An 18468-nucleotide genomic window follows, 5' to 3' on the forward strand; every position below is an offset into this window, starting at 1 on the left:
ATCATCTCCTTTGTCGAGCAGTTGTCATACCAGGCAGTGATGCAACCAGTCAGGTTGCCTGGTATGACAACTGCTCGGCCTCCGACCGCAAGGCACTACAGAGGGTAGTGTAACGGCCCAGTACATCACTGGGGCCAAGCTTCCTGCCATCCAGGACCTCTATACCAGGCGGTGTCAGAGGAAGGCCCAAAAAATTGTCAAAGACTTCAGCCACCCTAGTCATAGACTGTTCTCTCTGCTACCGCACGGCAAGCGGTACCAGAGCGCCACGTCTCGGATGCTCTCTATGGTGCAGCTGTAGAACCTTTTGAGGATCTGAGGACCCATGCCACATCTTTTCAGTCTCCTGAGGGGAATAGGCTTTGTCGTGCCCTCTTCACGACTGTCTTGGTGTGTTTGGACCATGTTAGTTTGTTGGTGATGTGGACGCCAAGGAACTTGAAGCGCTCAACCTGCTCCATTACAGCCCCGCCGATGAGAATGGGGGCGTGCTCGGTCCTCCTTTTCCAGGAGTCCACAATCATCTCGTCTTGATCATGTTGAGGGAGAGGTTGTTGTCCTGGCACCACACGGCCAGGTCTCTGACCTCCTCCCTATAGGCTGTCTCGGCGTTGTCGGTGATCAGGCCTACCACTGTTGTGTCATGGGCAAACTTAATGATGGTGTTGGAGTCGTGCCTGGCCGTGCAGTCAGTGTGTTTGCATTGCATTTTCAACTGTAGTTTTGCTGTTGCGTTAAATAGAGAACGTGCCTACTCTGGTCTTGGTACGTGTGATCTAGCCAACAGCTGGCAGATACCGTGCAGTAGGCTACACAATGAGATTAATGGATAAGCGCAATAATGTTTTTATTTGTCAAAACGGCAGTCAAACATCGATCATCACCAGAATAAGACCCTCTGCATTTATTGGAAAGGAGCATCAAGCTCGTACCGTGCACTTTCACCCCCCTGTGGAGTTCACAACATATTTCATCTGTAGCCTAATTTAAACTGCATGGTTTCTCGAGTCGTAGTGGGAGGACCACACAACATGTGTGACTCCAAGTTCACTTCGATATGATGGTTATTTGTCAGTATAAAGGCTTTTCCACCACCATTCCTCGCATAATACATTTTACCGACACAAAACGACCCCACCATGTCGAACGGACAGATTATCCGTCGGCCTTTATAAAATTGTACCGACACTTCCTGTTTCCATCACAGCTGTCAGGGTTTATTTTTTATATTTTTTATACGCTATTACTTTACTCACAGAAAAGCAGTGGATGGAAACGTGGTTAGTCATTTACTTCAAAGACAGGAGGGAAGGATGCTTTTTTAGTATGTTTGGAACGCGGCCCCCTCTCGTTCTCTCCCTGATAGCAGAGCGACACAGGCAGGAAACAGGAAGGGCCTGAGCTGGTGTGGGACAGATATCCTGTCCCCCTCTAACGTTACTCCTCTACAACCCCAACTATCTTTTCCTTTCTGTTTCTCTAGTCCAACTCAATGAGCCTCGGTGTGGTTTTAGCCAGCGGTGTTGTCAGAGGTTCTCTGTCGCTGTGGTCTGGCGGTTGTAATTTAAAGGTGAAAGGGGACTATGTGTTGGCATGGCGATGGGCTGTTTGAGGACGACGACAGCCAGGAGGTGATGTGCTGTTTTTTGTATTGTTTACGGTTTTGGGGGGGGGGGCTGCGATTTCCTATAGCAGTGATTCATTCAGTCTCCCGCTGGTCCCCTGACAGTCAAGCTCCAATTTAGAGCTCAGAACATTGGCAATTTCAGGGGGGACTGTGGACCGGAGAGATGTGACGTCTTGAACGTTGTCGCTAGCTATCGTCCTCCTGAAATATGTATTTAGCCTGCATTTGAGTTTTCTACAAACACATGCTAACATTTGTTCTATCCTCTCTTTCCCTCTTCCTTCCTCTCCCTCCTTCTGTCTTCTGTTGCTCCCTTTCCTCTCTCTCCCTTCCCCCCCTGTTTCACCCCTCATCCTTCCCCCTCTTCCCCCTGTCCAGAGTGACCCAGGTGGGCTGTCCGTCTTAGAGCAGCTGGGTCTGGACCAGAGCTCGGACTTCTCAGACACCGCGGTGCAGCATCGTCTTGATGAGCAGAGGGAGAGGATCCGCAGGGAGATCAGGAAGGAGCTGAAGATCAAGGAGGGGGCTGACAACCTCCGCAGGGCCACCACCGATAAGAGGAATGCCTCCCAGGTAGGCTAGGTTTCCTCCCCTTACACTCGTACTATAAGTCTCCCCCTTCTTACAATGTAATTGAATCGTTTTATAATAGTTTCATTGTGTTTATTGGGTCTCATCAAATAAAGCGTAGGGCGTTACATGTAAGTTAACATAGTGACACAGCACAACGCGAGGCATTACACATTCACTGACACGCATTGATGTAATGGGCTACGAGCATTGGAAAGTTGCAATGTAAATGTCATTTGTTGTTGTGTGTTATTCACTAGGTGGATTCCCAACTACGCAGCTCCAACCGCAAGCTGGAAGACCTGCATGCTCAGCTGCAGGAGCTGGACGCTCACATCATGGTCAAGGGAGGAGACGACAACAAGGGTATGTTTTTAAACGATTCCATTCATACTTTTATGTGTCGCCCCCTTGCGTAGTCATAGCCGTGCAAGTATGAAAAGGGAGATTTTTTTGGCTGTCGTGATAGATTGAACCTCAAGGTATTGCGTTGGTATTGCGATGACAACATGTATCTGACCTATGACACCCCCCCAGATGACCCACCCCAGTCCCCGGGGCGGAGAGCCGCTCGTCAGCAAGCCAGGACCGCATTGCCGCCCTGGAGAGACAGCTCAACATCGAGCTCAAGGTCAAACAGGGAGCCGAGAACATGATTCCAATCTACGCCAACGGATCCACCAAGGTACTGTCCTCTCTAACCAGCCATCTGCTGATTCATCCCCTCTGTACTTGCGACACCTCTTTCCTCCCTCCCCCATCTGCTGATTGTCCTTGTCTCCTGTCACCTCAGGTCTTTTTTCTATGTCCTCCCCGCTTAAATGCATGCTTCTCCTTAATCTACAGCGATCTGAAAACACAGGAACCGGGAAAAGCAACATGGTGGATTCATACCAGGATTTAGCATATATATACCACATCAGTGCAGATGCAGAAAAGAAAAGAAAGCAGTTGAGACTTGAGGTGATTCATCACATCTTCTACTTCCTGACATGTGACCCGGGTCTTCCTGTGTCTTTCTCCTCCTCCTCCAATCAGGACAAGAAGATGCTGCAGACGGCACAGCAGATGCTGCAGGACAGCAAGACCAAGATCGACATCATCCGCATGCAGATCCGCAAGAACGTGCAGGCCACAGAGCACACCGAGGACACACAGGGTAGGACAGTGTATACTTACCTGTCTGTGTGTCCGTCTGTCTGGGCGGCCCTCTCTCTGTGTGTCCGTCTGTCTGGGCGGCCCTCTCTCTGTGTCTCCGTCTGTCTGGGCGGCCCTCTCTCTGTGTGTCCGTCCATTTATTTGTCTGATTTGCAGGTCAATACTTTGCCAGTGTCCAACTGTCTGCCTGCAAAATGTAACTGTCTATTTTGGACTGTGGCGATATAATCTGTCTCGGAGGTACAGGTTTTGTCTGTGAGGCTGGAAGGTTGCCAGCACATTTCACCTTACCTCAATCCGTCAAATAGCAGCTCAGTCAAAAGGCCATCAATACTGCCCAGCTCTAACCTCTCCCCATGTACAGTATAGTCATCTACCTCCCCCTGAGAGTCCGTCCAGACTGAGACGAGGCTAACAGTAAACAGATCAATACTCTACAGCCTCAGGGACTGTCTGGATGCTTCTCTCCTGGAGTGAGGAGGGCAGCCAGACTCATTGACATCCCGCGTGTGTGTCTGTCTCTCGCCCTCTCAAAGCTGTGGGCCCAGTAGAAACTCGAGAGGACACGCATACAAACACTGACTCTCAAAGTACATGCACACGCACGCACACATGCGCACGCACACACACATGCACTCATCGTGCGTTACGAGTTAGCAGGCGATCGATGAATCTCAATTGCAGAAGGGCACGTGAATGGGCCTTTATGTGCCCTCCATCCTCAGGAAACAGCTAATGGGGTCATCTGGAGAAGAGAGGGATTGATGGAGGTCAAGAGAGGTAGATTGAGGGAAAGGAGTAAGGAGGGGAGAGGAACTGAAAGCTATTTGGAGGGACTTTAAGGATCATGTGTTCCTATGGGCAGGCGTTTTCTGGTGTACCCATCTGTACCCAACAGAACTCTGGCTAGTGAGGATAGTGTATTCCCTATGGAATATGTCTTCCAGGCTTTTTCCTCGTCGCTGGTCAGAAGCACTTCTTCAACTTTCAAATGTAGACATATGTGACGAGGGATCCTTGTTAAAATGTAGCAGGGTGAATGTGGGGTCGAGGATGGGATTTTCACCCTAAGTGGCTTTAGTGGTTACTTAGCCAACAACTTCCACTTCCACACACGCACTTGCAGAAACAGACCCCCATCACACACTCACCTAAAGGTAAACACATACTCACGTAAAGGTAAATACACACTCCCTCTGTATTTACACAAATGCGCACGCGCGCGCACACACACACATACACACACACACCCCTTTACGGTCAGACAGAAGGGTCTCTGGCACCCAGCCGAAGACCGTATTAGGAGATAAAGGAATTCAACCACATACCCACCCACCTTTCTCTTCTGTGTCTGTCTGTCTCTCTCTTTCTTCTCTCTCTCTCTCTCTCTCTCTCTCTCTCACACTTTCTCTCTCTCTCACACTTTCTCTCACACTTTCTCTCTCTCTCTCTCACTTTCTCTCTCTCTCTCACACTTTCTCTCTCTCTCTCACACTTTCTCTCTCTCTCTCACACTTTCTCTCTCTCTCTCTCTCTCTCTCTCTCTCTCTCTCATTCAACCACACACCCACTTCTCTCTTGTCTGCCCCTCTCTACATGATTCTCTCTTTTCCTTTCCCCTCTCTCACCCCATCCACCTCTGTCACTCTCTCCTTCACTCTCTACCTCTGTCCTTCCACTCTCGCTCTCTCGGTTTCTCTCTCTTCCTTCCCCCCTCTCTCTCTTCCCACCCACCTCTCACGCTCTCCTTCGCTCTCTATCTCCATCGCACCCTTCTCTCTCTCTCTCTCTCTGTCTGTCTCTTTCTCTCTGTTTCTCTCTCCCCCTCTCCTCCCTCTCACATAAGCACAGTGTACACTCTAAACCTATCCAGAACACCAAAAAAGGTTTTGTCCTCGACAATATTCCAACACACATTGATGAAATGTCTCAACCCCTCTGCTATTCCGCAGTCTGAATAAAAAGGAAGTGTCATCTTGAGTTTATGTCCCAGCACTCCTGGAGAGGAGACATATTTTCCCTGTCTCTTTTAACACATCACCAGTGACGGGTGAAAGCAGAATGGTAGAAGGACCACTCCAGTCTAGTCCATTCACCTGTCAAGTCCGGTCAGATTTGGGGTTGTGACAGAAAGCATAAAGGAGAGTGCCCTAAACTACACTGACCATCTTCCTCTCAGAGATAGAGTTTTCCTGATAAATACAACATTCCAGATCATTTCTAGACTATTATTGAAGTTAACCTATGTTAACATTATGCATTAAACGCATACGTCTAGGTCTACTCACTCCTTATATGCGCTTTTCACTCATCCCTTCTCTCTCGCTCTCTCTCTCTCTCTCTCTCTCCCCCCTCCTCCAGGTAACCAGGACGTGTGTGGTGTGGAGCTGCGTATTGAGGAGCTGAGGCACCACTACAGGGTAGAACACGCTGTGGCAGAGGGAGCTAAGAATGTCCTCCGACTACTGGGGGCCAGCAAGGTCCAGGATAAGAAGACCCTGTCAGAGGTACACACCACATGCATGTGTAGACACACACAGAACATGAACACACACCACATGCATGTGTAGACACACACAGAACACAAATACACACCACAGAACTCATTGCGTGCAAACTCACTCTACATGGATGCATATGAATCCATATGTAACCGATGTGAAATGGCTAGGTAGTTAGCGGTGGTGCGCGCTAATAGCGTTTCAATCGGGTGACGTCACTCACTCTGAGACCTTGAAGTAGTTGTTCCCCTTGCCCTGCAAGGGCCGCGGCTTTTGTGGAGTGATGGGTAATGATGCTTCGTGGGAGGCAGTTGTTGATGTGTGCAGAGGGTCCCTGGTTTGCGCCCGGGTATGGGCGAGGGGACAGACGAAAGTTATACTGTTACATTGATGCTGTTGACCCGGATCACTGGTTTCTGCAGAAAAGGAGGAGGTCAAAAGGGGGGTGAGTGTAACTGATGTGAAATGGCTAGCTAGTTAGCGGTGGTGCGCACTAATAGCGTTTCAATCGGGTGATGTCACTCGCTCTGAGACCTTGAAGTAGTTGTTGGCTTTTGTGGAGCGATGGGTAACGATGCTTCCTGAGTGGCAGTTGTTGATGTGTGCAGAGGGTCCCTGGTTCGAGCCCAGGTAGGGGTGAGGAGAGGAATGGAAGCTATACTGTTACACATGCATGCAGTACATAATTAGTGTCTGAACACTGAACACACTTGCAACCCCATTCTTAGGAAGACCACCAAAAATTCTGAAATGTTCATCCCTAACTACAACATTTTCAGACAAGATAGAACGGCAAAAGGGGGCGGTGTTGCAATCTACTGCAAAGATAGCCTGCAGAGTTCTGTCCTACTACTATCCAGGTCTGTACCCAAACAATTTGAACTTCTACTTTTAGAAGTGTCTAAAAACAAGTCTCTCACCGTTGCTGCCTGCTATAGACCACCCTCTGCTCCCAGCTGTTCCCTGGGCACCATATGTGAACTGATTGCCCCCCATCTATCTTCAGAGCTTGTGCTGCTAGGTGACCTAAACTGGAACATGCTTAACACCCCAGCCATCCTACAATCTAAGCTTGATGCCCTCAATCTCACACAAATGATCAATGAACCTACCAGGTACAACCCCAAAGCCGTAAACACTGGCACCCTCATAGATATCATCCTAACCAACTTGCCCTCTAAATACACCTTTGCTGTTTTCAACCAAGAGCTCAGCGATCACTGCCTCATTGCCTGCATCCGTAATGGGTCAGCGGTCAAACGACCTCCACTCATCACTGTCAAACGCTCCTTGAAATACTTCAGCAAGCAGGCCTTTCTAATCAACCTGGCCGAGGTATCCTGGAAGGATATTGATCTCATCCCGTCAGTAGAGGATACCTGGATTCTTTTTTTTAAATGCCTTCCTCGCCATCTTAATTAAGCATGCCCCATTCAAGAAATTTAGAACCAGGAACAGATATAGCCCTTGGTTCTCTCCAGACCTGACCGCCCTTAACCAACACAAAAACATCCTATGGCGTTCTGCATTAGCATCGAACAGCCCCCATGATATGCAGCTGTTCAGGTAAGCTAGAAACCAATATACACAGGCAGTTAGAAAAGCCAAGGCTAGCTTTTTCAAGCAGAAATTTGCTTCCTGCAACACAAACTCAAAAAAGTTCTGGGACACTGTAAAGTCCTTGGAGAATAAGAACACCTCCTCCCAGCTGCCCACTGCACTGAAGATAGGAAACACTGTCACCACCGATAAATCCACTATAATTGAGAATTTCAATAAGCATTTTTCTACGGCTGGCCATGCTTTCCACCTGGCTACCCCTACCCCGGTCAACAGCACTGCACCTCCCACAGCAACTCGCCCAAGCCTTCCCCATTTCTCCTTCTCCCAAATCCAGTCAGCTGATGTTCTGAAAGAGCGGCAAAATCTGTACCCCTACAAATCAGCCGGGCTAGATAATCTGGACCCTTTCTTTCTGAAGTTATGTGCCGAAATTGTTGCCACCCCTATTACTAGCCTGTTCAACCTCTCTTTCGTGTCGTCTGAGATTCCCAAAGATCAAATCAAATCAAATTTTATTTGTCACATACACATGGTTAGCAGATGTTAATGCGAAAAATGCTTGTGGTAGGTAGTTGGAAAGCAGCTGCGGTCATCCCCCTCTTCAAAGGGGGAGACTCTTGACCCAAACTGCTACAGACCTATATCTATCCTACCCTGCCTTTCTAAGGTCTTTGAAAGCCAAGTCAACAAACAGATTACCGACCATTTCGAATCACACCATACCTTCTCCGCTATGCAATCTGGTTTGAGAGCTGGTCATGGGTGCACCTCAGCCACGCTCAAGGTCCTAAACGATATCTTAACCGCCATCGATAAGAAACAATACTGTGCAGCCGTATTCATTGACCTGGCCAAGGCTTTCGACACTGTCAATCACAGGATTCAATTATTGGACCGACTCTCTTCTCTGTATACATCAATGATGTTGCTCTTGCTGCTGGTGAGTCTGATCCACCTCTACGCAGACGACACCATTCTGTATACTTCTGGCCCTTCTTTGGACACTGTGTCAACAACCCTCCCGGCGAGCTTCAATGCCATACAACTCTCCTTCCGTGGCCTCCAATTGCTCTTAAATGCTAGTAAAACTAAATGCATGCTCTTCAACAGATCGCTGCCTCCACCTGCCCGCCTGTCCAACATCACTACTCTGGACGGCTCTGACTTAGAATATGTGGACAACTACAAATACCTAGGTGTCTGGTTAGACTGTAAACTCTCCTTCCAGACTCAATTCAAACATATCCAATCCAAAGTTAAATCTAGAATTGGCTTCCTATTTCGCAACAAAGCATCCTTCACTCATGCTGCCAAACATACCCTTGTAAAACTGATTATCCTACCAATCCTCGACTTCGGCGATGTCATTTACAAAATAGCCTCCAATACCCTATTCAATAAATTGGATGCAGTCTATCACAGTGCCATCCATTTTGTCACCAAAGCCCCATATACTACCCACCACTGCGACCTGTACGCTGTCGTTGGCTGGCCCTCGCTTAATACTCGTCGCCAAACCCACTGGCTCCATGTCATCTACAAGACCCTGCTAGGTAAAGTCCCCTCTTATCTCAGCTCTCTGGTCACCATAGCAGCACCCATCTGTAGCACGCGCTCCAGCAGGTATATCTCTCTGGTCACCCCCAAAACCAATTCTTCCTTTGGCCGCCTCTCCTTCCAATTCTCTGCTGCCAATGACTGGAACGAACTACAAAAATCTCTGAAACTGGAAACACTTATCTCCCTCACTAGCTTTAAGCACCAACTGTCAGAGCAGCTCACAGATTACTGCACCTGTACAGAGCCCATCTATAATTTAGCCCAAACAACTACCTCTTTCCCTACTTTATTTATTTTGCTCCTTTGCACCCCATTATTTATATCTCTACTTTGCACATTCTTCTACTGCAAATCAACCAGTCCAGTGTTTTACTTGCTATATTGTATTTACTTTGCCACCATGGCCTTTTTTTGCCTTTACCTCCCTTATCTCACCTCACTTGCTCACATTGTATATAGACTTATTTTTCTACTGTATTATTGACTGTATGTTTGTTTTACTCCATGTGTAACTCTGTGTCGTTGTATGTGTCGAACTGCTTTGCTTTATCTTGGCCAGGTCGCAATTGTAAATGTGAACTTGTTCTCAACTTGCCTACCTGGTTAAATAAAGGTGAAATAAAATAAATGAATAAATTATCCAGGGTTGTGTTCATTGGGTACAAACAGGTGGAAATGTGTCTGTACAAAATCTGAAAATACACTTTCTTTTGAAGTTTGAAACGTTTTCATGCCGACCGAGCTCGACCCTGGTTTGGTCTTTAGGGTCTCAGCCCTATCCTTCCAAATCCCTGAATCTCTCTACCTTATTTGTAAACCCACACTTCTATACAGTACACACACTTCCTGGTCTCTCATCTCCTCCAGGCCCAGTGTCGTCTGAGCGAGGCGTCCCAGCGGTTGGACCTCCTGAGGGACTCTCTGGACCAGCGTCTGGCCGACCTGCCGGAGGACCACCCCAAGGCCTGCCTCATCAGGGAGGAACTAGTCCTGGCCTCCTCCCCGGCCTTCAGCTCCCGCCACAGTGCCCCATACCTTCACAACCAGTACAGCACCCTCAGCAAGCCCTCCCCGCTCACTGGTGAGAGACACTGGTCTAAACGTGTCAATAGGATAGGACTGCACACAACACTCTGTAGTATACGTCACATTCAACCGTCTATGAATATAATATACCATTTAGCAGACGCTTTTGTCCAAAGTGACTTACAGTCATGCGTGCATGCATTTGACATACTGTACATTCAAACTCGTTCTATTTCGCTGGCATCATGCCCTGGCTTATGGATTCTTCTTGATGGTGGACTATTGACAGTGGTTTCATAGCGGTTAGCTTCACCATGCCATTTCAAACTAAACATGGACAGGGGCATCTTTACGTCACGCGGTGAAGCACTTGCTTTAGGTCCAGATAGTGGCGTCTCGGGAGCATGCTTACTCTCTTTCTCTGCCCCCCGGTGTCTTCAGGTACTCTCCAGGTGCAGCTGCTGGGCTGTGTGGGGGTGTTGGAGGTGGTCCCGGGGCGCAGTAAGGGCACGGCGGTCATGCTGCCCTGCTACAGCCCCGGGGAGGGACGCTCCTTCATGAACCGCAGCAGCAAGAGCAACCTGTACGGACGCAGCGGGAGCGTCAGCGGCAAGACTCCCAGCAAGACCGACGAACTCTCCTGTGAGTGGCTCGGGTAGAGTGTGTGTGTGTGTGTGTCAAATGAACCATACCGTTACCATGAATTGGGCTGTTAAATGGATATTTGTGTAAAGGTGTGTTTGTGTAGTGTGTGTAATAAATGTGTGTGTGTTTGTAGCGGAGGTGAGTGCGGTGCTGAAGATGGATAACTCAGTGGTGGGTCAGACAGCCTGGAAGAGTGTAGGGGAGCAGGCCTGGGATCAGACCTTCACTGTGGAGCTGGAGAGGGTGAGTGGTCTCACACACACACATACACACACGTACACACACACACAGACAATATTATGCATTCAAATATGCTTACACAAGTACAAATGTCCTCTCTCTCTCACACACACACACACGCACGCACGTACTCACTCATACACTCACAAAAGAAACAAGTCTTCACACACTCTCTCTCTCACACACACACACACACAAAGGGACCAAACCTCTTCACACAGTCTTGCTCCTACACTAGTCAGCTCTTTGAAGAGGTATCATGTGTCTGTGTGTATCTTAGTTGGAACTTGTTACGTGTGTGTGTGTTCCAGTCCAGGGAGATGGAGATAGCAGTGTACTGGAGGGACTACCGCTCACTGTGCGCTCTCAAGTACCTGAAGCTTGAGGACTTCCTGGACAACCAGAAACACAGAGTTCAGCTGGAGCTGGAGCCTCAGGGGCTGCTTCTGGCTGAGGTAGGTTTCAACACACACACACACGCTGTAAACTTGACACCATTAAAGAAGTGTCAAAACTGTGTTTGGTAAATGAGTTGATCGATCCATTATATAGAGGGCAGTTGTGACGTGTGTGATTTGTTCAGGTGATATTCTTCAACCCGGTGATTGAGAGAGTCCCACGCCTTCAGAGACAGAAGAAGGTCTTCTCCAAACAGCACGGTGAGAGAGGGCAGGGAGAAATCCAGAACCTACTGGTACAGTGGATATCTTACGACAGTATTTCCCACAGAGCTAGAATGAGATTGTATTTCTATGGCGTTTTTATTATGATGATGACGGAAGGGTTGACCTCACCACAGCACCTCCTTGTCGTCATAACAGATTGAACCGCATGGTGTCTTTTGAAAATGGGTGCGTTTGCTGCTGTGTCCAGCTGGATTTATATATTGTGTGTGTGTGTGTGTGTGTGTGTGTGTGTGTGTGTGTGTGTGTGTGTGTGTGTGTGTGTGTGTGTGTGTGTGTGTGTGTGTGTGTGTGTGTGTGTGTGTGTGTGTGTGTGTGTGTGTGTTTGAACTGTTCCGGTGTGTGTTTGCAGGCAAGGCTTTCCTGAGAGCTCGTCAGATGAATGTTGACATCGGGACCTGGGTCCGACTCTTGAGGAACGCTATCCCCACCGTCAACAACACCGGAACCTACAGCCCCAATGCACACAACCTCAACTCTGGGTATTACACACACACACACACACACACACACACACACGACTTGGTGCGTGGCCCACGCAAGCAACTTATACCCAAGTATCTACTCCTCAAATTCATCCCTGTAAGTTGTTGAATGAACTCCACGTAGCATGCTGTGCACTCTGGACCCTGTCGCTAACCACCCTTGTCTGTATGTGTGTGTGTTTGCGTATACATGTGTGTGTGTGTGTTTGCACGTGTTTACAGGGAGATCTCAGTGGAGAAACTAAATCTGGACAGTGACTCTCCAGTCAGACATGATTACAGGAGAGACTCTGATAATAACACCCCGGTGAGAGAGGGACAGGAAGACACCAAACCCAATAAGAGAATAGCAAAATACAACATGAGAGGAACCTCACACACTCACCCACTTCATTTACCTCTCTCTCTCACTCCTGGCTTTGCTTCCTCCCTCCATCTCTCTGTCCTCTTCCTCCCCCTGTGTCTCTGTCCTCTTCCTCCCCCCCGTCTCTCTGTCCTCTTCCTCCCTCCGTCGCTCTGTCCTCTTCCTCCCTCCGTCGCTCTGTCCTCTTCCTCCCTCCGTCGCTCTGTCCTCTTCTTCTCCCTCTGCTCTCTTTTTCTCAGGAGCGGTTGCCAGTGATTGAGCCCTTCTCTCCCCCAGACCTCACCCCTGATCGCCCTGCCCAAACCCCCCCTCTGAGCAGGTGTGCACCCACACTCGTTCCCGCGGACGCGGTCACTATGCGGACACACGAATGGTCATATACGTACACCTACGCACACGAGGGTTTCACACACACAACAATGTAATATTGGCGGCCACCAGTGACCAAGTGCTTCCAGGAACCTCCGTTAACGTATGAACTGTTGAAATGCAGTACACACCTCTGGCCATGCTGGACCAGTCACTGTGTTTACTGTGGAGATATGATTTATTGTGGTAATGTGTCTCTCTCTCTACAGTGAACATAAGAAGCTCCTGTGCCTCCAGGACTTCAGGCTGATCGCCGTGCTGGGCCGGGGACACTTTGGAAAGGTACGCGTTTCTAACCTCCCTTTGGCCTTCCAAGTCCAAATAAACACTTTGATTTAGTCTGAAATGTGACTCTTGAACCCTGTCTGTTTTACCTGTGTTCTCTCTTAGGTGCTGCTGTCAGAGTATAAGAAGACAGGAAGTATATACGCCATCAAGGCCCTGAAGAAAGGAGATATTGTTGCACGGGACGAGGTGGAGAGGTGTGTGTGTGTGTGTGTGTGTGTGTGTGTGTGTGTGTGTCTGTGTGTGCGGACCTTTCGTTAATACATTTACAAACTTGACTTGTTTTTACATGACTGCAACAATTTGTCATCACACAAGGCTTGAAGTTGAACTCTGAATGCACAGATCTCATTTTCACCACCTCCGCTGTTGTTTTTCTCCTCTCCCTGCAGTCTGATGTGTGAGAAGCGTATCTTTGAGACGGTGAACGTCTCCCACCACCCCTTCCTGGTCAACCTGTTTGCGTGTTTCCAGACCCCGGAACACGTGTGCTTCGTCATGGAGTACACGGCTGGCGGTGACCTCATGATGCACATCCACGCTGATGTCTTCACTGAACCACGGGCTGTGTACGTAGTCCCAGTGTGTGTGTGTGTGTGTGTGTACCTAGTCCCAGAGAGTGTGTATGTGTGTGTATGTGTGTGTGTGTGTGTGTGTGCGCAGTCCCAGTGTGTGTGTGTACGTAGTCCGAGTGTGTGTGTGTGTATGTAGTCCATGTGTGTGTACGTAGTCCCAAAGTGTGTGTGTGTGTGTGCGTAGTCCCAGAGTGTGTGTGTGTATGTATGTATGTGTGTACGTAGTCCCAGAGTGTGTGTGTGTGCGTAGTCCCAGAGTGTGTGTGTGTATGTATGTGTGTGCGTAGTCCCAGTGTGTGTGTGTATACGTAGTCCCAGAGTGTGTGTGTGTGCATAGTCCCAGAGTGTGTGTGTGTGTGTGTATGTATGTGTGTGCGTAGTCCCAGTGTGTGTGTGTGAATTCCCAGATTGTGTGTGTGCGTAGTCCCAGAGTGTGTGTGTGCGTAGTCCCAGTGTGTGTGTGTGCATAGTCCCAGAGTGTGTGTGTATGTATGTGTGTGCGTAGTCCCAGTGTGTGTGTGTGTGTGTGTGTGTGTGTGTGTATGTATGTGTGTGCGTAGTCCCAGTGTGTGTGTGTGTACATAGTCCCAGAGTGTGTGTGTGTGCGTAGTCCCAGAGTGTGTGTGTGTGTGTGTGTGTGTGTGTGTGTGTGTGTGTGTGTGTGTGTGTATGTATGTGTGTGCGTAGTCCCAGTGTGTGTGTGCGTATTCCCAGATTGTGTGTGTGCATATTCCCAGAGTGTGTGTGTGCGTAGTCCCAGAGTGTGTGTGTGCATAGTCCCAGTGTGTGTGTGCGTAGTCCCAGTGTGTGTGTGTGCATAGTCCCAGTGTGTGTGTGTGTGTACGTAGTCCCAGAGTGTGTGTGTGTACATAGTCCCAGAGTGTGTGTGTGTACCTAGTCCGAGTGTGTGTGTGTGTGTGTGTGTACGTAGTCCCAGAGTGTGTGTGTGTGTACGTAGTCCCAGAGTGTGTGTGTGTGCGTAGTCCCAGAGTCTGTGTGTGTGTGCGCGTAGTCCTGGTGTGTGTACGTAGTCCCAGAGTCTGTGTGTGTGTGTACGTAGTCCCAGAGTCTGTGTGTACGTAGTCCCAGAGTGTGTGTGTACGTAGTCCCAGAATGTGTGTGTACGTAGTCCCAGAGTGTGTGTGTGTGCACATAGTCTCAGAGTGTGTTTGTGTGTACGTAGTCCCAGAGTGTGTGTGTGTGTGTACTCCACTTTTTTGAATGTGTCTTACATGTTTCTGTCTCTGTTGACAGGTTCTATTCAGCCTGTGTGGTTCTGGGGCTGCAGTTTCTCCATGACCACAAGATTGTGTACCGGTGAGTCAACGACACACATCTACTCTCTTAGCGTTCCATCCAAGTCCATGACCGGTCTGTAACATTTCCTATGTCCTCCCTCCTCCAGAGACCTTAAACTAGACAACTTACTGCTGGATACAGACGGATATGTAAAGATTGCCGACTTTGGACTCTGTAAGGAAGGTGGGTGGTCAGAAGTTTGTCGAATCTTTACACTTCTATGACGCGTACGTCTGGATACCTAGTGTGTGTGAACACTCATGTGAGTGCGAGTTTTGTGTGTGCCCGACCTGCGTGCGTCTCTTCCTGCCTGCGTCTCTTCCTGCCTGCATGCTTAACACTGTGTAATAACATCTCCCCCTCTATAGGGATGGGCTATGGGGACAGGACCAGTACGTTCTGTGGTACTCCAGAGTTCCTGGCCCCTGAGGTCCTGACCGACACCTCTTACACCAGAGCAGTGGACTGGTGGGGCCTGGGGGTCCTCATCTATGAGATGCTGGTGGGAGAGGTGAGACGTCATTGAAGAGTTGGACAAAATATAGATATGGGAGGACAGAAGATATCTGTCCACTCTTTATTTGAGTAGACATATTCAATGTACATCACTTGGTAGCAGTATCCCGTGAACAGAAATGTGTCGATTCACATCAAAAAAAATCTCCTTGGGTTTGGTTTGTGTCTATATTGTGAGGTCTGGTATTTATAAATGGGTTTCCCACTCAATTGTCGGAGTGTATTTCTCTGCTAGTCGCCTTTCCCTGGTGACGATGAGGAGGAGGTGTTTGACAGCATCGTGAATGACGAGGTCCGCTACCCACGATTCCTCTCCACAGAGGCCATCGCCATCATGAGGAGGGTATGTGACCACACACATAGGTCCATGGTCTGTGGCACCTCACAGATTTGTCAGTTTAATGATGGTAATGTTGTAATCCTTGTCTCTTTAATTCATGATTTTGTTTACCTGGGAACAGCAGTTCTGATAAGACTCTCCCTCCCAATAACCCCCATAATTCTCTCATTAGCAAGTTTATTATAACAGCTGGTAATTTGACTTCTATAACGGCTATCAATATTCATGTGATTTGTGTGTGTGTGTGTGTGTGTGTGTGTGTGTGTGTCATGAACAGCTGTTGAGGAGGAACCCAGAGAGAAGACTAGGCTCTGGTGAGAAAGATGCTGATGAGATAAAGAAACAGCCTTTCTTCCGGGTGAGTCAGAAATCCATGACACCATATTCATCTTTTTCCATTTCTCTTCATCCCGCACTTGTTGTTTTTGCAGGAACATATTTTTCCACCGTGATGTTGCTTTTTGTTAACCCTGTTTTCTCTCTCTCTCTCTCTCCTCCAGGGTCTGGATTGGGAGGCCCTGTTACAGAGGAAGCTGCCCCCTCCCTTCGTTCCCTCCATCAAGGGCCGAGAGGACGTCAGCAACTTTGACGAGGAGTTCACCGCCGAGCCTCCCGCCCTGACACCGCCGCGCGAGCCCCGCACGCTCTCCCGCAAGGACCAGGACAGCTTCTGCGACTTCGACTACATCTCCGACCTCTGCTAGGGGTCGAGAGGTTGTGACCTCTATCACATCATCATTATATGAGGGTCATGGGGTCACGGCAGTCTGCAAGGGTGGTCTGCATCCACCACACTGTGAATGTGATATGAGAAACGGAGAAGGGTCGGTCTGTAGTGTAGTCTACGTCTGTGTGGGAGGTATGAACTAGAGGAGATTAATGCAGACCCAGGCCAAGACTCTGTGACTGTGTTTTTTTTTTTTACACTGCAGCAGCATCTCACACAACTGTGAGAAGGGGCCCATCAAGAGGACTGGTGGTTGATGGGAAATGAAGTTCTGTTACAATGAGACTCTGTTTTCCAAAGGAAAAGAAGACAGAAAAAAAGAAACTGTGACGCCCGCTAAGCTTGTGCCACCTCCTCCCTATCTAGAACACTCCAATGGCTGTGTCCTTACAAGAACTTGTCATAACATGTGTAACTTCTACTACACAGTCAACCCCTTTTAACTTTGCCTTCCAGTTCCATCCTCCTTTGTGCCAGTGTTGTAGTCTGCTCTGAGATCTGAGGATCTCCATGTAACGTTCAGGGTTGGGATCCATACCATTTCAATTCAGTCAATTCAGGAAGTCAATTGGAATTTCAGTTTATTTCCTGAATTGAATTGAAATGGAATGGACCCCAAGCCTGGTTCCTTCATACTGTGACAAAACACAAATAATATTTGGGAGAGGGTTTGGTGGGGTGGGTGCATGGCTTGAAATGATGCCTTAAATTTCTACTGGGATCTATAGAAATGCATTTCATTTTGTTATGTTGTGGTCCTTGGTAACTAACTGTGGTCCTCGGTATGCAATGAGGGTGATAATGTTTTACATTAATGCGAAGAGGAGACAAGGAAGTACCTCCATCTGCCTATCAAAATGATTGCTTGGAGGAAGTTGAATCAACAGTGTGTCGAATCATCTATATATATGTACTCTGCATTGTTACAACGTTGTGAACAATCACCCATCAAGTTACCCATTGCTAGTCTTGTGTCAACAGAAGGGGTAAAGAACCACTGCTTGGAGGAACGGTCAATTGTGATCCAACCAGATCACTAGTGCATTCACAATGGGCAATTGTTGCCCTTTTAACATTCTTTAAAATGTTCTGATTTTAGTTATTATGGGGGGGGGACTGCCTTTTAATTGGTCCAGTCTGTGAATTTTATATAAGGGTGTGTCATGTGGCAGTCTACACCTGTGCCATTTGGTCATATCTGAACACACAAAAGAAAGGCTGAAGGATGCATGTCTCGTTCCAAACATGTAAATATTCACACAAACGAACACACACTTTAATGCTCAAGACACTCAAATTCAATCAGTGGCATGAAGCGGAAACACATCCAAGCAATGAATCATGCTCAGGCTTCTCCAGGTTGAAGTGACCATTAAGAACAGGTCTAGGATCAGTTTATTCCAACCTCCAACCACTAGGAAAAGAAAACTGACCTTAGATCAGAACTTAGAGGCAGCTTCATCCTCCAACTACAGTACCTGCTCGTCTGCAGAAGTCAACAGAAAACAAACTTTACCTCCCTTGTCTCTGTGTATGGGTGTGTTGTGAATCATGTTTGTCTGGCTGCAGACTCTACTTATCTTGTGTACGACTATACAAAAGGAAGTGAAAGTATGAGATTAGTTATTTATAAAGAAAATCTGTTGGAAAAACTTGTGTATACGGTTTACTGTGTTTGATTGGGTGTCTCATCATCAGATCATTCTTTGTCACCTCCCTGCTATTAAAGCAATGCTCTATCTTCACAAGTAAGATGGTCATAAAAAAAAGGTCATTTTTAGACAAGCTTTTACCATGTGAACTTGTGAAGAATGTCCTGAAAGTATCAACTCATGTCCTCTCAAATTCATGTAGAAAACGATGCAAAGAATCATAAAAAAGATGCAAACATCAACATCCACCTTGTAATAAATCACAAAAATGCAGTTTTATTTG

At 48.0% G+C, this 18468-nt stretch overlaps 1 protein-coding gene across 1 annotated transcript; it reads left to right on the top strand.

Moving 5' to 3' along the window:
- The first annotated feature begins 2734 nt into the window (after window positions 1-2734).
- LOC112245712 (serine/threonine-protein kinase N1) lies at window positions 2735-18464 on the top strand. The gene is made up of 20 exons (XM_042310661.1): window positions 2735-2882; window positions 3236-3356; window positions 5717-5862; window positions 9847-10060; window positions 10447-10647; window positions 10784-10893; window positions 11202-11345; window positions 11474-11549; window positions 11926-12055; window positions 12281-12365; window positions 12662-12741; window positions 13001-13073; window positions 13182-13273; window positions 13469-13645; window positions 14906-14968; window positions 15057-15133; window positions 15319-15461; window positions 15702-15809; window positions 16084-16164; window positions 16307-18464. The coding sequence occupies exons 1-20, from the start codon at window positions 2850-2852 to the stop codon at window positions 16508-16510; spliced, it is 2358 nt and encodes a 785-aa protein (XP_042166595.1). The 5' UTR covers window positions 2735-2849; the 3' UTR covers window positions 16511-18464.
- Window positions 18465-18468: the final 4 nt, after the last annotated feature.

Source organism: Oncorhynchus tshawytscha, linkage group LG32, assembly GCF_018296145.1.
Source record: "Oncorhynchus tshawytscha isolate Ot180627B linkage group LG32, Otsh_v2.0, whole genome shotgun sequence".
Classification (NCBI taxonomy): Eukaryota; Metazoa; Chordata; class Actinopteri; order Salmoniformes; family Salmonidae; genus Oncorhynchus; species Oncorhynchus tshawytscha.

Bases quoted from the DNA above. Each gene is read 5' to 3' on its own strand.
- LOC112245712 (XM_042310661.1), top strand. From the start codon at position 2,850: ATGATTCCAATCTACGCCAACGGATCCACCAAG. The intron at 10,894-11,201 runs GTGAGTGGTCTC...TGTGTGTTCCAG, and splicing joins TCACTGTGGAGCTGGAGAGG to TCCAGGGAGATGGAGATAGC. The intron at 13,274-13,468 runs GTGTGTGTGTGT...CTCTCCCTGCAG, and splicing joins GCACGGGACGAGGTGGAGAG to TCTGATGTGTGAGAAGCGTA.